At 41.7% G+C, this 27,546-nt stretch overlaps 1 protein-coding gene across 1 annotated transcript in view; it reads right to left on the bottom strand.

Annotated features, from left to right (window-relative positions):
- NCOA7 (nuclear receptor coactivator 7) overlaps positions 1–27,546 on the bottom strand; it is an 82,720-nt gene that overhangs the window by 20,832 nt on the left and 34,342 nt on the right. The window contains exons 3-8 of the mRNA XM_084284993.1: positions 26,119–26,372; positions 6,858–6,937; positions 5,882–5,989; positions 4,456–4,557; positions 3,285–3,410; positions 718–902 (exon numbers count right to left, since the gene is read on the bottom strand). Coding sequence (XP_084141119.1) covers positions 718–902; positions 3,285–3,410; positions 4,456–4,557; positions 5,882–5,989; positions 6,858–6,937; positions 26,119–26,372 — 855 coding nt within the window. The remainder of the gene's footprint in view (positions 1–717; positions 903–3,284; positions 3,411–4,455; positions 4,558–5,881; positions 5,990–6,857; positions 6,938–26,118; positions 26,373–27,546) is intronic.

The following is a 27,546-nucleotide window of genomic DNA, read 5'->3' as shown; positions in this document are numbered from 1 at the left end:
ACTTAGGAGTTACTGACAAGTTACTAGACACTCCAGTGACGAGCGTAACACAAGTATCTAGAATATTTTTCTTGAAATAAGAAAATGGTGCAAAGTAGATGAGTTTCCATCTTGCTTAGAACAAATTAAGCTTACACTACACTTAAACATACTCATGCTACACTTAAATAAAACTAAGCTCTCTCCCACTCCCCAAGACCATTAAATATTACAAATTCTAACTACCAAAGCTTCTCTGGTTCTGAATTGGAAGTATTCTACAAAATGATATTTTTGTAAGTCGTGAAGACAGCAGTTATGGTCTTATCTTCAAAGGTTTTAAATAATACTCTCAGAATGGTCCTGGAAACAGCAAATGCATTCAGAAGAAACCGCCTTCACTTCCACTGCAATAACATTAGAGACCAGATAGTACAAGAGCCCAACCAAGGCTTGTCATTGGTATTTTTTTATTTTTTTTTACTGGTCTCCTTTGCACTGCAATTCCCATATTCATGACCCATTTCTCTCTGACACCGAATTCCTCTAAGCATTAAGCAAAAGAACAACATCATTCCACTGAATCATTCCTTAGTTGGCATTTTCATCCCCTGATTTCTTATATTCTACTGCATTCAGTGATTAAAGCCCTTTCCCCACCACGTCCCTCCATATCCATGACCCTCAGGGAAAATATGTAAACATAAGTTCAGGAAAGAACACAAGAACACTCCTTACGATGGCAATGCATCTTTAATCTTCATGTGAGAGATGTCATTGTAGAGAGCTATAGAGACAACCTCCTCCATGGGGCAGATTAATCCATATTCTTCACAGCCATTCTCAATCACCAGAGGATCAGATTTATGCGGGTCAAACATGATGTTATTTGGAGTTACTATCATCACTCCTCCAACTACACCCTGCAACAGAAGAAGGAAAGAGTTAACATATCACATGCAATTAACTTATTAGCATTTAAGCTACTAGACTAAAAATAAAAAATAAAACCACCAAACTCTCACCTGCCTTTTCAAATCTCCATCACACAATGCTTAGTAACAAAACATTTTTTCCAATTGCATCAAGTCAGACATTGTAAGGACAGTAAAGAAAAAGACATCCAAGTTTCTGGCTAGTAAGGAGGAACAGCTGAACTACTCAGCTTTCAGTGTTGGCTGCTACAAGCTAGAGCTGCAGACTGATAAGCGACCTCAGACAAAATTGGGTAGTGGATTTAAAAAACAAACAAGCAAATTTATCCTAGATACAGCCACCCTCACACAATATATGAATTTATACGCAACTAGCATACCTGAAGGTAGTCTTCGTCATGGAAATGCCAAGGTTATCATGCTAAGCTAAATTCAAAATCCTCTTGATTTGGAATTCCAAGTGGTACACACAAAAAGCTTTTATATATAGTACCTAATACGAAGCAGTTTTTCCTGGTTGGTACCTCTGATTCAAGCATATTTTGCACAGCTGTAGAAGATGCATTTAATTCACAGAAACATGATCTAGCCATCTACTCAATAAAAGACTGCATCAGCCATCATTTAACCTGTGACATCTGACCATATTTCAAGGTTTACAAAGGAGATTTCTATTGTTTTGGTCCCGCACCCTCTCTTCCAGACAAGCTACAAACTTCACCAGACCAACTCTTTTTGTGCTGTGCTCGAATCATCACATATGACAAATAGGAACCACAGTTTAACAGGAATGACCAACACTGTGCATAATACCAATTATTCGAGGTCATCTGCAAAGCAGGCCAGGGAAGATGAACAAATAGGCAGGTAAAGAACCACAGTTTGTGTTTATTTGTTTGGTGTGTGTGTTTTGTTTGTTTTTGTTTTGTTTTTAACTGGGGAGACAAAGTTGATGGCTTGGCACTGGCAAATGAGTGCATGTGTGCCTGCTCCCTTGTAAAGCAGGGTCTGTAAGTCTCCCCCATATGCTTCTCCTACATGACAAGTACACGGGGTACACACATTTGTCTTTGGATGAAAGAATCAAAATCAAGTGCAGAAGCTTCTTCCCCAGGTATGTACTCTATCTGTCCAGATGAGCAACACACCAGTAGGCTGTACTGCCCCCCACTCACTTCAGGAAGCAAGGCAACAAGGGATTCTAGTTACACTGACAAAGATGGTGTCCCACATTCCACTGCTTTGACTGCAAACAAATTACTTTTTCAGCCCTGGAGCAAAAAAGAAAAAAAAAAAAAAAAAAAAAGGCAATCTGCATTCTCTACCTCTAGCAGCATGTAACAAAGCAATCGTGTTGCCCTAACCTACATGCAAGGCATCAAGTAGCCCCTCCATTACTTCCTACAAAATAAGAGTCTATGGAAATCGCAAAGCAGTTCAATGCTGTCCTCATCCATTCCATGTGCAAAAATAAACCAAAAACTCTAAACACATCCATCGTATGGAATTCACAGGATTAAGGTGGAAAATATATCTTTAAACCACAGTGGTTAGTATGTCCATTGCTATACATTCCAGAGAACAAAAAAGCCCAAACATGCAGACATCTAACTAAAAACAGAGTCAACAAGAGAACACGTGTTGAAGAGCAGGTATATGAAAGCAGACAGTTCAAGAACATGAAGTATTGCAACCTTGAGAAGAGAATAGGGTCAAGATACTGCATAAGTGTTTGTGCCTTCACTTCTAAAACTGCTGCTGTAAAATTTAAGGTTGCATTCCTACCGGGAACATGTATGTCACAAGAATGCTTCTAAGGAAAAGAAAGAAAAGGTCTTCTCATGCAATATTTATATCTTGGAGTTTCTTGTGTGACATTCATTAGAAAATGCACAACTAATACGAACATATTTGGAAACAATCTGGAAAGAGTTAAATGAGTTAATTTTTAGCTTAAAGCCATAAATGAAATAGATAGGGATGTGTTCATCTTATAAAGCTGTTGCACAACTTGATGCAACTAGACAACTAATCCTGAATTGTCTGAACTCTGAAGTGCAGTTTTCTGTGTCAAACAAACTCTGAAGCAGATATTTCTGGTTAAGTCATGGTAAGGGAATGAAGGTGGTTAGAAGAGCTGTTCCTCCATAAAGCAGTTATCGTAACATTAAAAAAATAAAAACCAAAATCATACTGCATGTCACCATGGCAGCAATAAACATAGCAGTGACAGATAAAGCCACAACATTCATGTTCTTTACAAACACAGAATACGCCTGGCTCCCACAGTGCTCATTTCTCACGTTATCCACACAGATTTTGCTTTTAAAGTATCTTAGACAATGCCGAAAAAGCCGAAGTTCCACCTACCTTACCATCTGTGAAGTAACGACAATTCATTTTTAAAAATTTGACAACCACGGGCTCATCCTCTTCGGAGGTGGAAGACAGGACTCTCTCAACTGGTTTGAAGGCCTTTCTTGCCAAATCAGCATCCTTAAACAAGAAAAAGCTCAGTGCAAAGCAACAGAACCAGAACAATCTACTTCTAGACTTTGGGCAACTAAAAAAGCAAGTTTAAGCAAAAAAGAAGGTAGTTGGTTAAGGAAGAAAAATGATGGCCATGAATGCGTAGGTACGTATGTACATTTAACACAGTATGCTCTAAGGAAGAAAAACCTCATAACATTACAAAAAATCCCTCCATACAAATAACAGGCAAGAAATTCAGAAATGTCAAGCTCTGCATGCAGCTCACAGTATTTCAGTGAGGTAGTCTCATTAAGAGAGGGCCAGTCCTGCTGCCCCATCCACACACAGTGCGGCCTCACTGGCACTGGTGTTGATTCCCATGCAGGTGGCACAGAGGAGTAGTACTAAGGTTAAATCCAGTAATTCACTCCAGGCTTCTCTCCATTCTCTCTCTTAATTAGTTATGGATTTGAAATGTCTAACTGCTTTGATATCAGCAGATGGGCAGCTAAACTCCCTGAAAATGCTACCTACAACCACTCTTCTGAGTAAAATGAAAGTTGAACTATGTCAGTGCGTTTCACAAAGATTAAATCCAGCAGTCTTGGGTACAACCATAGTACACTTGCTAGAAACATACTGGCTGCTCAGACAAACTAATATTCCCATGCTAAGGCATCCCCATGCAGGATCAGGGCTGAAGAGCAGCAGAAAAAAACCTGCACAAAAAGCATAGAAATCTCCATGGTGAAAAAGTAAATACTTCTTCAGTTCTAACTTTCTATTCTTTAGAAACCACACACTACACTATTTCCAATTGCTCTGATATACTCTGGGCCCAACTGATCTTTTATGGGGCTTCTCTGCTCAGACAGAACCCTTGATTTGGATTATTTTAAGTGGTAGAAATACTTGTAGTACAACAAATTAAAATTAATGTTACTCAGCACTATACATGAGGCCTGAAGTGCAACTTCAAAACCAATCTATTTACACAGGCCTGAATCTCAGCTTCAGAATCAGAAATAGTTTTGTGAGCACAAGATCAGTGAAACAGCGTTTGACTTACAGGGAGTTTATCGTATTCAGCATCTGATGATGAAGGAGAAACGGGAGCACCAGGACTGAAAGATGACAGCCTGGCAGCACTTGTTTCTGGCACAAAGAGAATCTAAATACAAAAACATGTCAAAACGTTAGGAAAAAGTTTTTAAAAAGTTATTTGCTACAAATACTACTTTCTACTAGAAAGACAAACCAATATTGATTGCTTGTGATTGCAACGCAGTCCTTAACTACTACTTATTCTAGAATCCATCTTCATTAATGGTGATGGTGGGGTATGTGCAGGTCTAATTACAGAATCTATTTCTATGTGTTTGTTTTTTTTTCCCCCCAGAACAGGCAAGAAAATAACACATTTTCCACACAAGGAGACCCTTCTCCCCCCCCCCCCCCAAGCTGCAATACCAATTTCTCTTGCAACTACCACAGCTACAAAATTAGTAACTGTAAAATGACTATTAGCAGTTAACTTGTAATGGCAAACTCTAGCCCAAAAAGAAGGTCATTGTGGAAGATTTGGGATTTTTAGTGCTAGAAATTCATAACACATCACTCGAGGCTGCCTGTTTCAGAAAACATACTCGTACCTCCAAATTTAAGAAAATAGTCTTCATATGACCCAGCATTTTAGCAACATGCACTGCATTTAAAAGAGAAGAAAAGCTTTACACTAACACAAGTGTACGTAAAAATGTAATCCTTTGAATTTCTACATTCTCTCACAATTTGAGAATTGCAGTATGGCTTTGGTCCTCCACCCCAAATAAAAACATACTCATTTGTTGCAAATGTTGGAGCAAAGGAAGATATTTCTAAAGCTAAAAAATTTTGAAGTTTAGTTTTAAACTAAGCATGCTGAGAAATGTAAAGCAATTTAGCTTTTGTCTGCTTGCTAATGCTATCTCTGTGCCTCCGTTTTCCTACGTGCAAAGCAGGACACTTCAGTTTCATGTCTGTAAAGCAGGAATAGAGATCTGCTCTTCATGAACCAGGTGTCAGCCTTCATATTTCCATTTCCATTACGTGACTCCCCTAAAACCAGTCTCCAAAACTGACTCATCTCCAAAATAATGGCAAAGAGCCATTTCAATTACTGTATCTAATTCTCTAATTCTTTAATGTATTATAGAGAAAATTCACGTAAGTTTTCCAAGAATTTTACTCTCTTACATCAGCTCCATTCCCCTCTTGAGCTTCAGAGCTCAAGCTTTATTGACAGCAAATAAGTAACAGAAGTCAGATATGGCAATTACAAAACTGCCCCCCACACACCTCCATGTAATGATCTCTTAAGTTGACCTTTGAGGAGATTTAGATTACCATCCATTATCCTTGCATCCACGTACCCAAAAGATATGTGAAAGCAGTAAAAAACCTCTAAATACATAGCAAATAATCATGTTTCAGGAATAGAATACAAAAAGGTTTACCTGGCCTGGAACAATTGTCTGCGTGAAAAGCTTATTGAGTTCCACAAGCTTGTTTGGGGTGATGTTAAATTTTAATGCTATGCTGTTTATGGTGTCCTGATTTCCAGCCTGAAGAAAAATTTAAAGCTTAAAATATTGTGGTGATCACATACAGCATAACAGCTGAACTATAACCATCTAGCAGACTGTTTGCACGGAATAGATTTGATGATCCAACACACCCCCTGTTTAACAGCTTATGTGATAAGCCAATGTCAATACAAAGAAAAAAAAATATTCTCTCACACTATTCAGTAGATAAAATGGTAGATGAGTTACAAATATCCCTCTCATTTTGTCATAAACTTTAAAGCAGCAGCACCTTAATCAGATGTGGTATGGCAAGTGGGGAAAAGGGACACACACTGGAAAGTTCATGATCCCTTCAGCAGTCCCATGAAGTCAGACACTTGTTCTGTTCCCAGCTAGAATACTGGCCTTCTACAGGCACATTGGGTGTGGGAGGGTTGGGTGCAACTTCTATCCAGGGTCCCTGAACAACACAGGGGCCTTCTGTACAGAGCCAGTCCTCTGAGCTGTAGTGGCAGCAGTATGTTTTCTCAGTGCTCCAGATTAGAGAAAGGTCACACAGTCATCTCAGGACCAAGCAGAGGCTTGCAATCCCTGAGAAACACTGTGGAAGTATTTTTCAGAATAACAAAACTGATTATTCTATTAAAGGGTCATGTTGCAGAAGTAAAAACAGGACTGGCAGCTGTGAGGGAGAGGCAGAGCACCTGGGCTGAACAGCAGCTCTGGATGTGAGCCCGGCTCCCCCCACACAACAGTAATTGGAACAAACCCTCCTGACATACAAGCAAACATTATCAGTTAGCATTCATTCCCTGCTTTCTGTTTTGTGTCACTGGCTCACTGTCAATCTCAATAACTCCGCTTTCAAAAAGCAGACGTGAGCAAACCACACAGTAATACTTACAGTATATTCTACAGTACCAAGGGGTTTCTGAGAAACCATCTTCTTCTCTTTCTTTTCATTGGTTTTGTTTTGATTGTCATCTAAAGAGGAAACAGCAGAGATTGTCATTGGTTTTTGTGTATCATTTGTTATCAACATGTTTCATTATCAACATGTTTCCGAATAGACTCGAAAGAAGTGTAGACTGAAGCTACCAACAGGAACAAGACACTGATTTATCTATTAATTACTAGGCATTGCAAGGCAGGCAACACTTCAAGTACAGCAGGTTTAGTAATCCTTCAGGAACTCTGGAAGAATAACGTACATGATACCGTATCAATACGGAGCCGCTCCCATGCTTTTCTCCATGATTACCACACAATTCAGCTGCTGGATATGAGCACTTGTGTGACGAGCTGCTATCAAGGCTGAGAATATATTCACTGCTACTGCATCGTTATGACCACGGCAAATACTGGTTCAACACCATTTCATCACCAGTACCTCATACTTAAATGCTATTTTAGACTCTGAGGCTTGAAGTATGCCAACAGCCCTGCGCAACAAGTGTGCACACAGCAGTGTAAGACAGCACAAGGCAGCATAAGCACAAAGCTTGTTCAGAAGACATTTTCCACCAGCACGATGAAAGGGCTGCACCTGCCCAAGCACCAGTGAGGCCCATGCAGCCATAGCAGGGCGGCTCCTCTTCCCCTTTACCCCGGCAGAGGGGCAGCAAAGCCAAGGACGAGGGAAGCTGCCTGCTGCCCATCCATCCTGCTGCCTGCGGCCGTCCCAGCCCCACAGGCTCACCCCACACCCAAGCCCACGCTCGCCTACCTGCTGCTGGTGGTGGGGGCGAGGGCGGCGGGCAGCCCCAGCTCCAGGAGCGGGGCCGGGGTGCAGAGAGGCCGCGCATGGCTGCCCCGTGTGCCCCAGGGCCTGGGCACGGGTGGGAGCGGTGAAAAGGCAGGGACAGGCCCAGCACGCCCGGCAACAGGACCAGGGGGACACCCGGGAAGGGAGGCTGGGGAACGGCGAGGCGAGGCACCTGGCTCGCGTTCAGGCTGCACCGCAACCTTTGCTATTTCCACAGAGCGAGAGGCAGATAGTAAAAAGGAGGGCGAGGACTCGTATACAGACTGTAATGTACACAAAAAGAAAGGAGGGGCCCACAACGTGTCACACCTGGCCCTTCTGCCCACTGGTTTCCACAGTGACACTAATGCTGGGAACTAACCCAGTGCTTTCTGAGGACTGAACCCACACACACTGGGACCCTCTCCCTCAGCCACCAGAGGCCAACACGAGCACCTCATGGCATGCCCAGCTGGCACACGCAGGCAGAGAGCATTTTGGAGCAGAACATCCCTCAATTATCTCAGCAATTTCATCTCTGAGACTGGAGACCCACAGTGAAACTTTCAGAATAAGCACTCCTGCTGCCTTTTTCTGACCATTTGCATTTTCATCATTGTCACTGTCTCAATCAGATCAAAGTCAATGGTGAAGGATGGACAGAAGCGGCAAACAGTGAATACTCCCCATAACCAGTATTTAAGTACAACTGCCAATATGGCACGATCTTGTCTGAAGAAATTCCCCCAACTAACAATAAGCTCAATCCCACTCTTTCTTGTTACTCAGGAGACACCACTTCAATTACTTCAGGATAATTAAAATTACATAACACAAACGTGAAGGCAAACTGTATAAGCTGCCTGCAACCTATCAGTACAGGCAAGGAAAGGTTTACAGGTAAACTAGATCTTCTGTTAAATCATTTGGTATAGCAGGAAAAGTAGAGAAATTTTCAAATAGATTAAGTCTTTCCTAGCTTGAAACAGCACGCGTTTATTAAGAAAAAATATTACATTAACAGGACATGTGTCAGTAAGACCATAGGGGGAAAAATAAAGCAGGCCAGATAGTTGTGGGAAGGGAGGGAGAATTTATACCTGTTGAACATGAAGTTGATTTTGTATGTGAATGAGAAGAATAGCAATACACAGCAGCAGCAGTTTCCCTGTGGAGCTTGTGCTATATGCCATTAGCTAACCAGTTTTAGTTCCAAGACTTTGTCTCTGGAAGGTGGGAGAGGTGACAGAGAACTGACTGTGTCTCTGTAGCATCAGGGGAATACAAAACACTACACCAACACAGTTAACTTTCTCCTCTACAGCTTCATGCCAAGGTTCATGCTACTGAGAGACATGCTTTGTCTCAAAAGTAGTAGTAAAAGCTGCTCCTTTCCACCCTTCCCCTCTCATGAAAAGATCTCTTAAGTACCTTAAACACCTGAAGGCAGGATGCCTGCAGCTGCTGCTCTCTCAGGAAACTCCCTACAGACTCTACCATGCATAGGCTAAAAGAAGCCAGAGTCTGTGTATCCACCTGCCTTTCAAAACCAAAATCTGAGACTTCTTGTTCAGATTTTATATTTTTATTTACAAAGTCTCCTGCAACAAGGATTCCAGATACCATTCTTACACTAGCCCTAACCACTTGACAGACTTCGGCAATTCCGAACCCCATCATATAATTCTCACCAATGAAAAGTCTTCATTGTTGTCTGTGGTTTTGATTTTGAATCCAAAGCTTTGTAATGATAAATAAATAAATAAATATCAGCCCTTTAGAAGAAATAATTCCAATGAATCCATTAAATCTGACAGGTACTGCTCACTCCCCTTATACACATAGCTAGGCCGAGGTGACAAACTGTATTCTGCAATGAATCAATATAGCAGGGTGGGAGGGGGGAACACGACTGGCAAAGAAAGCAGAACAACAATACACTATTTTTCCAGTGCTCTTATCCTCTCTCATTTCGTCTTCAGGAAGCCAAATGTTTTCTGACGTTATCCGACGGCAGTAGTCCCACAGGCATCCACAGCACATGAAGGCGCGATAGAAGCTATTCAGGCTGACTGTCAGTAACCACATTTCTTTCAGCCAGAACTGGATGGAAGAGATGCACCTCTTCACAGGCATTAAATAAAAGCCACTGGCTACTTTTTGAACTTGGAAGTACCCTTAGTGGAGTAGTGAATCTGTTCTGCCTCCCAAGTGTTCCTGCACTGCACGTACACTGAATGCAGCATCGTACAAATGTGAGCGCTGGCTGCGTGTTAACACAAGTGAAATCACATTGCACTTGAAGGAAAAGGGTGGAGTGGGTGGACTGCACCTCTCTGCCATTTCAGGAAACTTGTAAAATAGGAACTGTGTAAAAATAGTAAAACTCATGAGCAATGAGAAAAAGAATGCTGATTGAGAACAGGCAAGAAAATACAGACCTATTAAAACTGACAGGTTTAAAATGGAAATTTTTCTGCCCTTGATATATTAATACCTAGTTCATTTTCCTAGCAGACTGCTTGTACTTAATTTTGCAGTTCTGTGGGAAACATTGCAAAAAAGCAGTAATTCAGAAAGCAACTCCTGAAGGGGTAAGACAAAGAGGTCAGTTTACCATCCAGAAGATGTTGACACATGATAGGAGAATTACACTTCTGCAACTATGTAAATAGCTGTACAAATAGATAGAATAGGTCAAGCAGCATCAGCAGAACCCTGGGCTGCTCACACTGGTGCGTGACGTGCCAGAGCAAGGCGATATCGTCACCACCCCCGTTACAGACCAACCTGCTACTGGCTGAAATCAGCACGAGGCTTTTTAGCACCAGCAATGAGAGCTGAACTGGCCTGACAGCTCGGCTGATGACCAGTGATGCTGTCAGGAATGCAGAAGTAAACAAGGGGCTGAAGGACTGATCACTTCCCACACCACGTAAATAAACTCAGTAGCCTAAGAGAACAGAGGCAATAGCATAGTTAGACCAAAAGTCCATTTTACTCATTAATCTGTGTCTTAACAAATCCTTAGGCAGCATGCAAACAGCACAATCTTTTCCCTGAGTAGCCCCCAGAGCAGCTAGATATAATGGATTTTGCCAGGTAGAAGACAGCAGAAGCCACTGGACAGCAGCCCAGTCCCTTTGCACTCCCAAGATCCCCACGCTAGTCCTATGACAGTGAACCCCACAATACCATTATGCACTATATAAACCATTGCCTCCTTTCTTCTACTTAAAGTTTAAAACTTGGTTAAGTTCACTGAGCATCCTATTTGATATCACCTTAAGGCTAAACAAATAAACAATCCTTATTCACCTTCTGCATACCGTGTATGTTGTCACAGATTTCTCTACATTTTCCCTCAGTCATATCATTTTTTCAGGTCGACTAATACTAGTGCCCTGTAAACCTTCCTATTCCTCTCATCACACAGGCTGCGCTTCTCTTTACTACTTCTTTTTCTAATATGCTTTTTTTTGAGATAGAGCAAGGAAAACCACATGCTGTTTTCAAGATGCAAAAGAGCTATTAACTGATACAATAACACAACGAGGATTTCCTTAGAACTGTAAGATGTCAGTGAGAACTTAACCGCTGTTTCGGGACACTCCAGACCGACATCTCTATGATGGATTTGTTAGAAGAAATAGAAGTATACTAGTTACAGCCTAAACAAGCACCAGAGTCAAGGAGTGAATAATCTAAATGGCAATGCATTCAGAGGACAGTTATCACTTGGAGTAACCTAATCAGAGTGCTGATAAGAAATTACGCAGACAAGGCTTCCTGAGGATAGCTCCCTTATCAGCAAACGAGGCCCAACACCAACTATCTTGGCAGAGATGTAGCGCAGTAAGTGTCACTTAAGTCATTATAGATAGACTTCAAGAACACAAAAGCCCTCCTCGGGCAGGGCGAGGAAGGAGGAGAAAGATGAATCAGTTTATCTGAACAATTTTTTCCATCTCTGCTTTTTAGACTGACGTTTTAATAACTTTCAGAAGTGCCACATACACAGAGCAGTTGAGTACAGGATGATTTAGTTTTGCCTCCACAAGCACTTTTCAAAGGCAGCAAGGTGGATGGAAAAAATTCTCAGCTCAGATTTGGGTAGTGGACTGCGACCATGCCACATGAAGAGAATTTAAAAGACAACACACCAATGACCCCCACACACCACCTTTAGTGTCTGTTCTTCAGTTCTGCTCCTGACTTCTCTAACACCCTCCTGCCAAGCCCTCGCCTTTACTTCTATTTTTCCTTGACTGAATCATTTCATCATTCAGGTTCCTTTTCTTCTCAAATCACTGGAACAACAAGTCAGCTGTCACCCTCCATGAGCTCCTGTGTGCTTATCAATCAGTGAAACTTCTGCCATAGGGGAATAACAACTCCCAGACCAATAACAAATCCTGCCACATCAATTCTGAAATATCTACAGCCTGAAAATGATTTTTCTCTGTTTTCATTAGCAATTGATCATGGTTGTGCACTAGCTACTTTCAAGGCATGTCTTTTAAAGGAGTGAAGAGATCACCTGAAAATACACAGCCCCAAAACAAAGTCACAACAGTTCCAGGAACTGATATAGCAAAGGCAGTACCTCCTTCTGCAATAAATGAAGACGGTATTTTAAGGCATATTTAAATAAGAATTTGGACACGAGACTCATGCAATATTCATATACTGCAGCTTCTACATGGAAAACTGGAAATATTGTCAAGGAACTTAAACTCCTTTTCGATCTAGTCATCGACTCCTTCCTTCACAAACTGAGTTTTTAGGTGCTCTAGTTTAATCTGCAGAGGCACAAAGCAATGCTGTATGTTACACTTTTAACAGGTTATTACAATCCAAACATGCTGTGCTAAAATGCAAAGCAAAAGGAGATGTGGCACAGGGCAGCATCATTGTCACTCTTTTGCTGGCACACACATATCAGGCAGGATGGATGGGGCACAGCAGGAGATGCAAACCCTACAAGGAAAGTGTGAGGGGCACGAGAGCCTCCCACAGCTTACCATGCATCCTGCAACTAAGCGGCTCTGAAGGTTAAGATGGCAAGATGCACACCACAGCAGTCAAAGTTTCCTTTACTAGCATCTGTTAGAAAAGTGAGAGGAGGAGCAATGATCTAGTTAAAAAGGGCACTGAATTTTAGGTGGAGGGAAAAAAATAAAAAAAAAAGTATTTCAGAGGGAGGCAGTTCATGCAGTGCAACTGCCAAGAGAATTATTTAGCACATTGTTGTAAAGAAACGTTGAGAGGCAGCCAGCAGTCCGGTGCTCCAGCTTTAAACCTCACCTGGAAAACAACAGGGCAGTAGCTGAAATGTGCTGAGCCTGAAAAACATGTCAGAGTGCTGACTAGAAGAGTCTTTATATCGAACATTACAGTCAGAAGGGAAGCTTAAAAGAGAGGCTGTGCAGTAGCATGAGCAGCAAGGACGTGCAGAGGATGTCCACCAAAGGCAGGGGTGGCGGAGGGCTGCTGGCGCTCTGGGCACCGGCTGAAGATAAAGGAAGGGTTCAGGTAAAAGAAAAATCTCATTTCTGCCCATCATGTTTTGGGTAACAGTTCATAATTTCTTTTTAAACCAAGCATGAATGCCACAAGGGGAACACCTCCATTAGCAAAGTTCTTGCAGACATTAAGTACCTCCTTATACAAGGCTGAAATATGTGCTGAGGCTGAGGAAAAAACTAACAGTTGTGAACAGTGTTTTTAAACCATATTCAGCCTTGCTCTTGGAGATGTAACTGATACTGAGGTACTAATCACTGCTTCATTTTGGGTAGGATTTGCCTAAGTGTCTGGATCAAGTTTTCCAAGAGCAATTTGGGGCTCTGAAGTAACTGCATCCCTCATGAAGCTTTTATACTGGGGCATCTTGAACTTTTTCTTAATTCTTGGAAGTGGCAGTTCACACTACCATAATGGAAAATATTTGCCAGGTCGCAAAACGCAGGCAAAGAGCAGTGTCAGAAACAAGAGGGACCTCTCAGGTGCCTAAAATTGAACCCCAGCTGTCCATCTGTAGGCCTCCATGGCTTGTCCAAGACTGCAGGTTGGTAACAGGACAAGAGTTCTCTGCAGAGGAAGTCTTCACAGTATAAATCAAGTTAGTATTTTTAAATGTTTAGGAGATGAACAAATAAAAATCTGTGAATGGTATATTGCAGCTAAACATATGAAGGGCAGAAATAAAAATGGTAGAGGGATTAAAAATCAAAACTGGGTGAAGTAATTTTTTTCTACAAAAAAGGTGAATACTTTGGAGAACACACCAAAGAAAAAAACGAAAATAGCTCTTAAACTATACGGCATTTAGAGCATGTAAACTGTAGAAATTACTATACAACACCCTCAGCCCAAGGCAAAGTCAACACTGCTTACATAGAGAAAAGCATTTACGGGATGAACGGTAATATGCACCCCTCTACACACAAAATACCATACAGAAAAGGAAAGACTCACACATCAAGAGCCACTTGAATTGCATTAAGGGAATGTAACAGAAGCAAAATCCACACAGCTACCAAACTGATCTCAGCAAGGGTACAGCGGCCTAGATGATCGCTTCAATATGTTACTTAAACATGAGGCAAAAAAGCGTTTGTGGAACACAGTACAATTATATAAAGCTACACAGGACTGAAGTTTCAGAGGATTTATATAAAGTTTAACCACAGAGAAGTATATGACTTCTGCTCTGGATTCCTTCAGTCTCACATTATTTAGCAGTGACACTCAATTCTCCTCCAGAAGAATCTGCCCGTAAGACAAAACAATGGCTTCTTAGGGGAGAGCTGTTTTCTCCTTGCATGCTTTTACCTTGGACTCTGGCTCTCACCTGATCCCAAAAAGAGCCAATTCAACTGATTAAAACAAAAAACTAACTCAATATTTTTTGTTGGCGAAGTGAATTGACTCACCTTACCTTATGATCAGATGGAGCAGGGGCAGGAAGCACAAGGCCTCCCTTCTCAGTCACAGCAAGGCGTTAATTCATGCACAAACATCAGGCTGTTTGTATCACTTATCTGTACTTATGAAACCATTGCCTATGAAAACTGTAGTCACCAGGCGTATGGAGCTTGTCTAAATCTATCCTGAACCACTTTTAAAAGAATTTTTAAAGAGAAAACCAATTTGCACCTATGAAACTTGTTTATTGCTCTTAAAGACTGAGGAACAGCCAGAAAGAATTGGATGGCATAAAATCAGCAAGTTTTAGCAGCAAATAGATGGCTGAAAGCAGTAACAGCAGTAAGGAGTAACAGATTTCACGAGGGAAAGAAGCCCTCCTTAGTTTCAAAATTGTGTTTGCGCAATTCGGTCTCTATGAGGAGTTAATGAGAATTGCTATCTCTGCGGAGCTAAGTGACAGTTACTATAGCAAAGAGCGAGCAGCTCCTCGAATACCATGAATAAACTGCTGGCACAAGCTAATACACGCTGCTAATATCCTGCTAATATACGATGCAGAGCCAATCCATCAACATAAGATGGCAGAATCAATCTCGCTCTTATTACCTTTCCTTATATTTTATGGAGTGCTCTAAACCATGAGTCACAGTCTTATTTGAGATTTTAGTATGAGGAACACTATTTCAAAATGCAACCCTGTACAAATTTGAGATACCCACACTATTGTATAAAACAAGTTTTCAGTTCCTCTCTTAGGGAGCTTATTTTTTTGGATTATGCTTTAAAAAATGTAAATAGTTTCCTAGTGTTAGTTTCTGCTCATCCTATGCCAATCAATTAGTTCTTACTGCATCCCAACCTGTCTAATCCTTCCAGGGCAAGGTGGCATTTAAACAAGCGTGGTGTCACCTCTGAGGATGGCGGAGGGAAAGAGTGGGGAGAGAACAGAGGCGTGGGAATGGGGAGGACAGGAATATCTGAAAATACAACAGCCCTACCACAGCTGAAGCACTTGGATCACAGAATCACAGAGTGGTTTGTGTTGCAAGGGACCTTAAAGCCCATCCAGTCCCAACCCCCTGCCATGGGCAGGGACACCTCCCACCAGACCAGTTGCCCAAAGCCCCATCCAGCCTGGCCTTGGACACCTCCAGGGATGGGGCATCCACAGCTCCTCTGGGCAGCCAGCACCAGAGCCTCACCACACTCAGAGTAAAGAATTTATTCCCAATATCTAATCTAAACCTACCCTTCTTTTAGTCTAAAGCCATTCCCTCTTGTCCTATCACTATGCTCCCTGATAAACAGTCCCTCCTCAGCTTTCCTATAGGACAATACCGCCAGTTCCTACCTCTGTTATTTCCTTTGGAAAATGACAATTAATAGCTTTCTTTCTTCATTATCACTCCTATATCTGATATATATAGATTGTTATATTTTTTTCCTGAAGCTTGTCTTTAGTTCAAACTGATGCTGTCTGGATACATGAAAGCACACTAATTTTAGCCTCCCATTCCACTGCCAGATGTCTTGCTGTGCATTCCTGCATATAGAGGAAGCAGTGGTGAAATAAAAGATGATCTTTTTACAGAAATCTTTAAGTGTGACCATTCAAAAGGAAATCCAGGGAAATCCACAGCCCGTGAGCAGTGGATGTCCACCACCTAAGGGCAGGTTAAACAGCTACTGTCTGCAGCTCTACAGCCACCAGGTGTAGAACTACGTGGTGTACAGGTACACACGTTATCTTCAACCTAGAGGTGTGAATAACAGGCAAAGCAAAGATACAGCAATAAAAAGTTCAGCATGGGCTGCTGCAGGCTTGCTGGTTATGCTGGGCACGCACACGGCAGGAACCCCACTACCACATTATTATATCCTCAGGACCGTTTGGCAGCAGCAAGGTCAGGTTCCCCACTAGCAACATCAGCATTATACTATACACAATGTTAAATCAACCTTCCACTGAAATATTGACTTGCATGATGCTTGCAAACTCAGCATCCAGAAGCCTCCTCCCCACCCAAAGTTCAGTTTTACCGACATAAAAGAAATGTACAGACTCAAGACTATAACCTGTTCACATCTTCTGTCATCACTTCTTCCAGCTCCTAGTTCAAGACCATTCAACCCAAGATCCCTGTGTTTGACACTGCCTTTAAAACACGCTGCTCTCATATTTGTGTAGGAAAAAAGGCCCTCTTGGATGCACTGATACAGACAGGCAGAGCTGCGGGACAAATTTAATTTTGTGCTTTGCACAATTTAGCAGACAGAAGGGTATCAGCTGTCTTACTGTAATGCAACTGTAACCCCAGGCTTAAAGGAGAAGCCTGTACCCAAAAATTAGCCAGGTCAATCATATTAAAAAAAAAAAAAAAAAAAAGACTATGATTAAAACACTTTTTCTGCATGCAAGTTCTAACTTTTCTGAAAGTCAGGGAAAAATCCTCTATGTTTTCAGTTTAATAAAGGCAGTAACAAAGTGTCTGGTGAGCGTTGCCCTGGATAGCAGGCGCTCTTAGGCACCTTTTTCCCCTTTATTCATGGCACATTAAAGAGCTTTTCTGGCAAAGTTGGTCACCTGCAGATGCACACTCCCTGCAGAGCTCTGTGGTATCAGAGCAAACTGCACAGAGCAGACTAAGCGTGTCAGTCTCTGAACACACTACAGAAATATACACACTGTGTTACTGGCAACCCCAAGAAGAAAGCTCCACACATCCTTAGATCAAACAGATCAGGCCGTTCTCACTTTCTCTCACTTAACTGAGCAGCTCCACAGTTGGTATCTATATGGCTAGGGACCCAGTTCTTATGCAAATTTTACATCCTGTTTTCTGTTACTGAAGAAAACCCTGATTGGTACAGGAAGGAAAGATTTCATACTGCCATGTCTGGCCACCACTGGATGAGTTCATTCAGGTTAAGTTAAGAAACAAAACACTAGGAATCAGAAAAGGCAGAGACTTCCATTAAGAAACACTCTCCATGTACATACCTTACTCTAAAAAATAAATAAATAAATAAATCGCAACATACAATTGAAACTGCAAGTCAGTAAGGTGGGTTTTTTTAACACCTAATACACTTTTCAGACTAAGCAATGATTAAGAACAAACCCTTTCACATAAATTGACTTTAATTTCTTTAATGTATTTACCTTGGCAATGACAGAGGCTTAATGCACACGACTGCACAGCTGCTCCCTGAAAGGAGATCTAAGATCAGTCACTTCGGAGCACTATTGGATTTGGGCACAGCTCCACAAGCAGTTTAAAGCGATCGATGATGAAGCTGTTGTCAAAAGCGTGCATAAAATTTCTAACTGTTGTATCGGGGCCCAAAGAAAATATGTGAGGAGAATTAGTCTGCCAGAAGAACAGGGCTGAGGGAACATGCACAGGCACTCCCCCCAGAAGATGGGCATTTTAGAAGACCTGAGAATACAAAACTTACATTACGTAGAGCTTCCAAGCATGGCCCCTCACACCTGCCTGAAGGCTGTAAGGAGCTCACTCACCAGGCACCGCACACCCAGGCTTCCCGGCAGCCAGAAACACCCGTGAAGAGTAAGAAGCCTGAAAGCACCTCCAGGAATGCCTGCTGTTCCAGGACTGATGGAAAAAAATGGGAAGTGTGGATCTTCCCCCCAGAACCAGACTAAAAGGATGCCCAGCCCAGCAGCAGCACAGGGCACACTCACCCAGAGCACTCCTGGGGCTCAGGCTGCCCCACAGGCACCCTGCTGGCTGTGCTCACACCACTAACCCATACACCCTGACAGCAAAGGCCTTGCTAACCACGCAGGTGTCTCCCTCCCTTCATTATCCCTGCCAGAAATACAACAGCCCCGTTCATTAACTCTCCCAACACGCTCCCCGTTCCAACACACGTCCAGCTGCCGCAGCCCCACAGCACGCAGCATGCCCAGTTGCCGCACAGCTTTCCTCCCATCCTCCAGGGGCTGATTTTCAGCGAAGTTAATTGCTTTTAAATGCAGAAGCACTCCAGAATGCAAGTGCTGACTCCTCTTGAAAACGCTGGCCCAGGGTAAGTAGGCAGCCCTTGGAGGTGTGCCTGGTTCCTTCAGCCATGAGACCAGGTTTAGCTGATTTAACGCTAGCCATACTGTGATCTGACCTTTGTGGGGCATGTCACAAGACTTCACTGTGCTAAATCTTGCTTTGAGTAACCGCTGTAGGAGAATGTAATCTTTAGAAAGTACCAAATCCTGGTATTTCCCCTCCAGTGATGGAAATTCCACTGCAACCGTTCAAATTTCCTCAGTAATGACCACCGCTGTTTGAAGGGCATGCCAGATTTCTGATCTGCACATCTCTCTCCATCTCTGAGCCTGCTTGGCCTGCCAAAGCTCTTTGCTATGACATTTCAATTACATACAAAGGAAATTTGGGTTAAGGCTCTGCTTCCCTCCTCCCCAAGGAGGGTTATAACCAAAGGATTATCTTAAAACCCCCTCCTTTCCCCCAAATGTTCGCTTCCTCCCCCAGCTGGGCTGGACAGTACCCAGTAAGTCAAGTCAGCAAATCTGAGTTAAAAGCAAAAACAGCCCCTGCCCCAGCACCCTGGTCATGGAGGTTTGGAGAGGGATGATGAAGATGAGCAAAGCCATGGAGGATTTCACATGTAAGGACTGCCCAAATTCTTCAGGCTGGAAAGGATATGATGGAGGAGAGGTATTTTAGAAAGAGAAGGCTACTAAATCATAGGAGGCTTGGGGATGGTGAGTAGAGATTGACGTTCACAGGCCCCCACCTGCTGAAAATGGCCAGAGGATGGGAGAACACAGAGGAAATAATTATACAAAATTCACTGAGCTCTTCATCTTCCCCAGACACCCAGGTGTGGCCTCTGTGGGAGAACAAATGCTGAGCTGAATGGGTCTTGGTCTGCAGAAGCATGGCCATTGCTACAACCCCGCTAGCACTTCTTCATCCTAGAATCATGGACACCAAGCTTGGACATTGTGGTTCAACAGCAGTCACACCACAATTCCCATTATTCCTGTGCATAAAACTTCCAAGCACTGTTACTGTTCATTTCTTCCAAGTGACCCTCTGCAAGCTTACACTGAAATATGCACATTACATGCCCCAGTAATTTTTCAGACCCCTGTTTCTGGAAATCTGTTCTGGAAATTTGTTCTAAACCTACTCTTAGAACACAATTTGCTTGTGCTCAAATCACAAAACAATTCACACAACTCAGCACTGGTAACTTGCTTTGTTATAACTCATGCAACCTTGGACAAATTTGACAATTGCATTTTTTTCCACCTACAAGAAGTGTAAAACACACACAGCAAGCAACAGATACCTTCATGTGTTCAGTCTTCCTACCAAAGTGAGATATTCTCCAAGTTGGAAACTTGTGATGTTCCAGAATTTAAGCTCAAAGACCTCACAAAACACTGGTATGTAACATCAGCAACATAACTCTTATAAACACAACTGGCCTTGACTGAAAACTAAAGAAAGGAATATCAAAATGTTATAACAACCCTTTTTAAACACTTACATTTATTTATATATATATTTTTTTAGTATCTGTGAACAGGAAGGTTCTTTATTAATAGACTCTTATGACTCCTACATAGAAAGAAGCTCTGCCAATTAAAAAAAAATGCATCGTTTAAGTTACATTTTGCTGTAATTTCTAAGTGCCCGAGTGAAGAGAATCATACCAAAGGATACAAAAACACATCAATTTTCCTTCCATTTCTCTTCTTCCTCCTTGTTTCCCAGATGCAGACCAGAAAATTATTGAAAATTCAACCACCAGCATCACAGAATGAGCCACAATTATAACTAGTTTCTTTTTTCCTCTTAACACGGTTAAGAAATCTCTATTTTATGCTACTGGACACATTTTTCATGTTCTGTTCTTTACTTTCCCATTTCAATTCCCCCACTTCTCACTTAAAATTTACAGTAGTTTCATTACTATCAACAGCCTATTTTACGCTTTGTTTTTATATATTCATAAAGCTTTGCTTCCATGTAACAGCAGCCTTTCAAGCAGATCAACCTTCTGTCTGAACTACAGCTTTTGAGGCAGCTTGTAGCATGCTGACAGGCAATACCTAAGGATTACATTCATAGCAACAAGTTTCCCTTGTGTATCTTTTACTCAGCTTTACAATAAGCAGGAACTTACCCATCAAGGTGAGGATTAAAAGAGGATTCCATACATAGAGAACTCAAGAAACCTTAGATGTTTCCATCTGATTTTGTTGGAAATTTAGTGCTAGCAGCATTATTTCAGGTGCCTACCCCTCCAGCCAAATTCAGCTGCCTGCAGAAAAGGCATTCCTTCTGCGGGTGACAGCTTCTTGTAAACACCAATTAACAACTCAGCTCGAACATAACCTGTTAGTCTTAACACCCATCCCCTGGGATTCGGGATCATTTGTTCTCTATTCCCAAACAAGTGCTCTGAAACCTGCTTTCAGTCATTTGTCCACCTCGTTCTTTCTACATGGTTTCAACAAGTAATGTAATATATCAGCTGTGTGAAGCTTCCCATCCAGCCCACTGCCAGCCGTGTTCAGTTCACACTCATAAATTATCCCAAACTCCTTGTTATTCTACACAGGCAATTATAACAAAACAAAAAATAAGTTATTTCTCTGCTGCTTTAATTTTGAGCCTATTTAATAAATGGCCTGACGATTAGAAATCACCATGAAAAGTAGGCTCAGTAAGTGTCCTGTGTTTTAATTAATTTAAACTCTACAATAATTGTCACTTCATTGCAAGCAGCCATCAGCTTTGGAAGTGGCAGTAAGTTTAGCTGTATGAGGGGAGCTCCTCTGCTGATTTGGTGCCAATCAGGGCAAATCTGACCACACTGCAAGTGCTTAAAATTGCTACATCCTCTCTGTTTTATTGACCAACAACTGCTCTTGGCCAGCTATCCAGAAGGTTCAGAGGCTCTGTAACTGCACGCATGCCATGCTGCTCCCGTACCACCCCTGCCCAAATCATGTCAGGGAGAACAAACCATAAAGGAATCCACTGCCCGCCTCTGGGGACCTGCTTTGGCACCCCCTGCTCAACGTGTGCTATCTTGTCTGATTATGTGAGCACAGACCATTTTTCCTTCTCGGGACTCCTGTCACAGTATTGAGGACTCCTGCTTGCTTTGGACAGAAATCAGACACACAACAAGATGAAGATCTATTAGTGTGACCTCCCACTCGCTGCAGAAATTGAATGGTGTGCATTGAGTGAGAACAGGAGGCTGCACGAAAAGAAAGAATGGCTTTATGAGTAGAGGGCAGGATAATAAGCTAGCAAACTAGACTTTGTTTTGCTGATAAACCTGTGTGATGTGGGGCAAGTAACCTATACCAAGCTTTTCTTCATGATGCTTTCTTTAATGGTGACTAATTCCTCACATATGCTGATGACAATTTCAAGCAAAATCGGTATAACCTGGGAATATGCTGCACATCTTGATATTGTCACATGACAATATCAACATGTCACATGATATTGTTTTGGAGTAAATATACAAATGAAATTCAGAAGGCTGCCCTCAGCCCCAATTTACAGCATTACCACACTGCTTTCAGAATGCCATATTGTTTTCAGTCTTCAGTGGCAAAGCACCATCACCTTCATCTGCTTTAGCAATTCCTGACAGAAATGCTGGTTTCCCAGTCTCACAGCATCCCACCCGTGTAGTTTGTCCCAGAGATGTGGACTCTGCCCTAGAGACACTGAACTGCTGCCTCCAGGCTGTTACAGCTCCAGCACTGGGATCCTGCAACTCACCCTCATATTTGTGGGAGTGTTTTAGAGCCTGTGACATTTACAAAAAAAAGCAAAACAAAGGAAAGATAATTTATATACATATACACATACATGCATATATTCAGATATATATTACACATATATCTTGAAGCTCGGGAAGTCAACACCTTCCAACAAAACAGGCTTCCCACAGAAAGTGTGTCTGAACTAAGCAGCCAAGCTGCAGAAGCAGGTCACCTGGGTTATCCCAGGAAGGGCAGAGCATCCTGGGCACTAGGGATAGCAGCTGGGGTGCCGAAGCAGAAAGTGCATTGCGCTGAACAAATACTTCCGTAGAAGTCTGACAGAAGATTACTGCAGCAATAATACCAGAAAATATGAGATGAAGTTAAAAAGCCAATTGTCACATAAGCTAAGAGACAAGGTAAAAAAATAAGGAAAATGTTGTTTCCATTGGTCCTCAGAAAAGAAAGAGCAGCAGTACTGGTGCCTCTGTCATTTTAAGGTAAGAAAACAAGGGCTATATCTGCAAAGCAATGTCTTACAGTGTGAGATTTGGAGACTGAATAGTACAAGCATATTGCAGAACCAATACAAAGCCACTAAATAACACAAGTGCTAATAGAGACCGAAAGCATGAGGTTACACAGGAGAAACTTGGTGGTGGGATTCAGCAGTGTCTCAAGAGAGGTTATGGGTAGTGCAGTACCCCTAGGTTACTTGTGACGGTGCCACCACAGTGCCAAAAGCCATGCTGCGCAGAACAATCCTGGATGGGGAGATGGATGCTGGAGGGCTCCTTTCTGCAGGGTGCTGAACTCCTTCTCCCCGGCTCTGCGATGCCACCCACCGGCTGCGGACAGCACCACACCACGGCTCTTGGCCAGAAGCTTCTCACCCCACAGCTGCACACCGTCTGCTTCAGAGAATAAGCCTTTAAACATTCTGTTTTCTACAAAATGTGGCAGGGAGCACCACCACCTCCAGCTCTCCGCAGCCTTCAGAAGCTGCACTGCAGTCACCCTACTGGAGAGGGACTGATCTAATCAACAGAATCCTTCTCAAATATTAACAGCTCTTGCATAAACCAATTATAAGGAAAAATTCAAAGTGGAAAAAGTAAGGTTGCCACCACCAGCATTTGCAAGTTTATAAAGGCAAATGTTCACCAGCTTCTAAGGAAGGGACACAGTGCGTGAGGAACAAATTATAGTCAGATGCCACTTCCCCGTTTCTCTAACAACAATAACAAAGCATTTGTGGTCCTGCAAAATATGAAAGGGAGATTATTCAGACGGCTGAGGTCTTCATTTGTTTAGATGGAGAGACACGACCTTGCTGGGCTCAGAGCAGCTTATGGCAGGACCTCCATGAAGCCACAAAATAAATTATGCACGCATCATCGTATCAACACGCAGATCTGACAAACTACACAACTGTTGCTGCATCTAATGCATTTTCTTTAGACTAGCAAAATTAGGCATTTTGGTAAAGTGCAGAAAAAAATAGGAAAAAATATTAGTAATGCTTAGAACTTTCAGGAAATCTAATGTGGCAATTAAGTTAAAGCTGGATAATTAGAAAATAACACCAAAAAAAAAAAAAACAAACACCTTTGGGCAAGCAAACCCAGAAAAATGGTTAACCATAGGAATGAGAGGGAGATCACTTCAATCTCAGAAATATCAGTGAAGGGAAAATTCAGAAGAAATCACATGGGAAAAAAAAAAGACTTTCAGGAGGGCTGCAGTGACAAGTGGCTGAGCACAGTAACCACGTTAACAGGTACAGCTGCAGGGGAAGAAGGCCGGTGTAACACAGGCAGGCTAATACTGCAGCAACTGATGTCTCACCTGAAATTACTGCATTTTGAGACTTGCATAAGGAACACAGAGCTATTATATTTATTTCACAATCAACCATTTTCCACCTCTCTCTAAGCTTTCGCTTCTACAACTTTGATGCTCCAGTTGGGTAAAAATCTTTATTTCTCAGGACCAAAAGCATGAGTTTATATAACAAAGGGGTTTCTCTATGGGTTTTGTCAGCAGGGTCTGTGCTCAGGTCAACAGTAAAATTGAATTCTTGTATTTCTCAGTGAACTGCAGAACCTTGCACATCTGCCTGACAGCGAGCAGTGTGACGAGTCACCCCCACAACAACAGCAGTCCACACAAAACACCAGCGTGCTTATCAAACATTAGTAAAACCTGATTTTGTATTGACTGCTGGATCATTAGCCAAGGAAGACCTGGAGAGCTTTCTATTCTCCCACGTCAGCCAGAAGGACCCGTGACAGAGGCACGCCATCCCCCATCTCTCTATAGCAAGCACCAACTGGCGCAAAGCTTCTCACAAGACTCCTGACACACTAGAGAAACAAACCCCAGCTACCTCACACAGCCCTGAATTCCTTTAGGTACAAACCAACAATAAATTGACGCCTTAGGAGAAGCGCTTTGTTAGCAATACAACAGGACTTCACACTTCGGGGTGTGTGTTGTGGGCTTTGTGTCTAAAACCAGCATTCTAACAAAACAGTGCAGATTCATTCCTTAATAATTATTCAGTTTTCCTTCTACTTGTTTTATTTCAAGAACAGCATGGTAAGAACTTCTTAAGACAACACTGAAGCAACTTTTCTTTTAGTTTCCAAATCACTGAACTTATTAGATTCAAACCTGCCAAAACTTACAGTCAATACATCACTGCAAACTTCTCTGCTTGCTAGGAAACATTGCTCCACGATTTACCTTATTTTTGGGAAGGCCCATATAGCCTCATAAAAAAATCTTTAGATGCAGCCTAGTCTGCACGTGGCAGTCAATGCGTAACAGCACTTTTACTGCTGATTCATTTCCTTCTCCTAGCGAGGAATCCTCCTCAGGAATCAGCTGTCTGCGCACACTGCGTGAGCAGGAAAGAAGTCTGTTTGCACAATATCTGCAGTATTTTGTTGCCTTTCTTCTTTAAAGAGAAAGAAAAAAAGAGCTCTCTTAAGCTAAGAGTTCATTCCTATAAAATATCCTTTCCAATTCCCCCTCGGTAAGTAATTTTAGATAGAATTTATGAAATACTTTGAGTACTTCACAAATTGCAATCCAGAACTGCAAACATCTGTAAATTCTTCATATCACATATATTTATGCACAAACTTTATTTTCTCTGAATTAATTGCAAGAATAAATGTAAAGAAATGTATTTATGACTGACTGAGGTACTGACAATACAGTGGGAGGGAAGGAAGAGAACATGATGTGTATTTCAGCACATGAAACTTTTGACATTTTGTTTAAAAACATGTAGTTAATTTCCTTACTTGTTCACACTTCAACGGACAAACTGGGATGAATTAAGACTGAAGTCTTATAATAATGTACATAATTTAAGAAACAACCCAATGGAAAAAAATGAACTCCAATTTCATAAAACATTGGAGAAAGTCTAGAAAAACAATTGCAATAATAGACTTAACTGTTGCCTGTAACACTGTATTTTAGAACTGAGAAACAAGAAATGCTTTTTCTTTAAGAACTGGAAGGGTAAAGTTAAAAATAGAGGATACGTAGAACACAATTTTGTTTGGTTTTACAGACAAGATATCCAGAGTCAACTAACCTTTGAAGGAAAGACCATAAAATAAGAGAAAAATACATTAACAAGCTATCAAAGCAAACGCATTTAAAATTACTCTACTGATAACTCACCAGTACTATAGTATCTTTTAAGTTCTGTGCGCCTGATGTCTTTCAGTTGATTGTATTTTTTCTTTTTCTTTTCTTTGTCTGGAGCAGTTTCCTTTTCCCCAGAAAATTTACAGTTGTCTTCAGAGGAACTGATTTGGTCCAAAATAACTTTACTTCCATCATCTTTCTCAGCAGGAGTTTTGGAAACAGGAGATCCAGGTGAATTGGCAGAGACAGTCTCAGCGTTTTGCTTGGCTTGCCTCTTCTTTTTCAAACTGTGCATAAAAAGAAGAAAAAAAACACAAGATGAAGACATAGCTAACCTCTGCAAACAAATTAACTCACTTGCTAGCTTGATTTTTAAAATGAATTGAACATCAAAATTGCTTGTAACTTTGTGAAAGCCAGACTTTGCATGTGTATCTCGTATTATTCTAGGGCATGCTCTTCAATCACCGTATCACCACATCTAGGTTATCTTTTCAAGAACAATTAAAAAATAATAATAATAATAATAATGCTTTTACTGTTGTTTCCCCTGTTCCTCTTCCCTAGTAAAAGAAACAAAGAACAGTCAAAAAATTGTTTTTAAGCAAATACATCTACCTTTAGAAAACAGAACCATGTTTTCAGGGTGAAACTTAAAATAAAACTTCAGATCCTAATGTATAATAATACAACACCTAACAGTAATTTCATGGTCAACTGCTCCTGCTTTATAGAAAGCTGCTTGTTTTGATGTAAACTTGTTATTTATTTCTATTTTGTCCAAGGTTATCTACCAGTGGCCACCCACGCTAACCGACATGTGCTCTTGCACAGCTCATGTCACCTGGCATCCCGAGTGTCACCAGCAGCTCATTCAGCAGCGCAACCCATGTGGTCGCAAATGATTTGCGCATGAACATTTTCTGGACATTTGATCTCTTTTGAGAAAAATGTTAATGCCCTGCCAATAAATCTGACAAATTACCACCAAGAAGAACATTCCCTTTTTAGAAGAAGCCTTAAAACACAAGCTCAAGCGAGAAAGATGCTTCAGGAATCCTAAAACCATTTTCTGCTAATTCATCGTCTTTGCCATGGACTTTCAGGAAGAACAATGCTTACTTTTTGGGCTGAGGGTCAGGATCACTAAAGTACCTTCAGTTACCACTTGTGTAAGAACCACTGATGCATTCCACATGGAACAAAAACCTAATGCTTCTCTCTAACACATTCACTTCTTAGTTACAAGGTACCTAAGGGAAGAAGTAGTAAATGAAGCTTGTTGAGGCTAAAAAAATCAGCTACATGCACAGTAAGAGATACAGACAGAAAATACAGACATCCAAGGATTCACCACAAATATGGAAAGGTTACGTGACCTCCAGGAGCAGTTTAGGGAAGTATGGAAAAACTTAATGGTTAATCTGAGAGACGGTTCTTTCCACCACTTACATACTCTAA

The sequence above is a fragment of the Netta rufina genome (genome assembly GCF_964035555.1).
Source record: "Netta rufina genome assembly, chromosome: 3".
NCBI lineage: Eukaryota > Metazoa > Chordata > Aves > Anseriformes > Anatidae > Netta > Netta rufina.
This window is presented reverse-complemented; position numbering and strand designations above follow the sequence as displayed.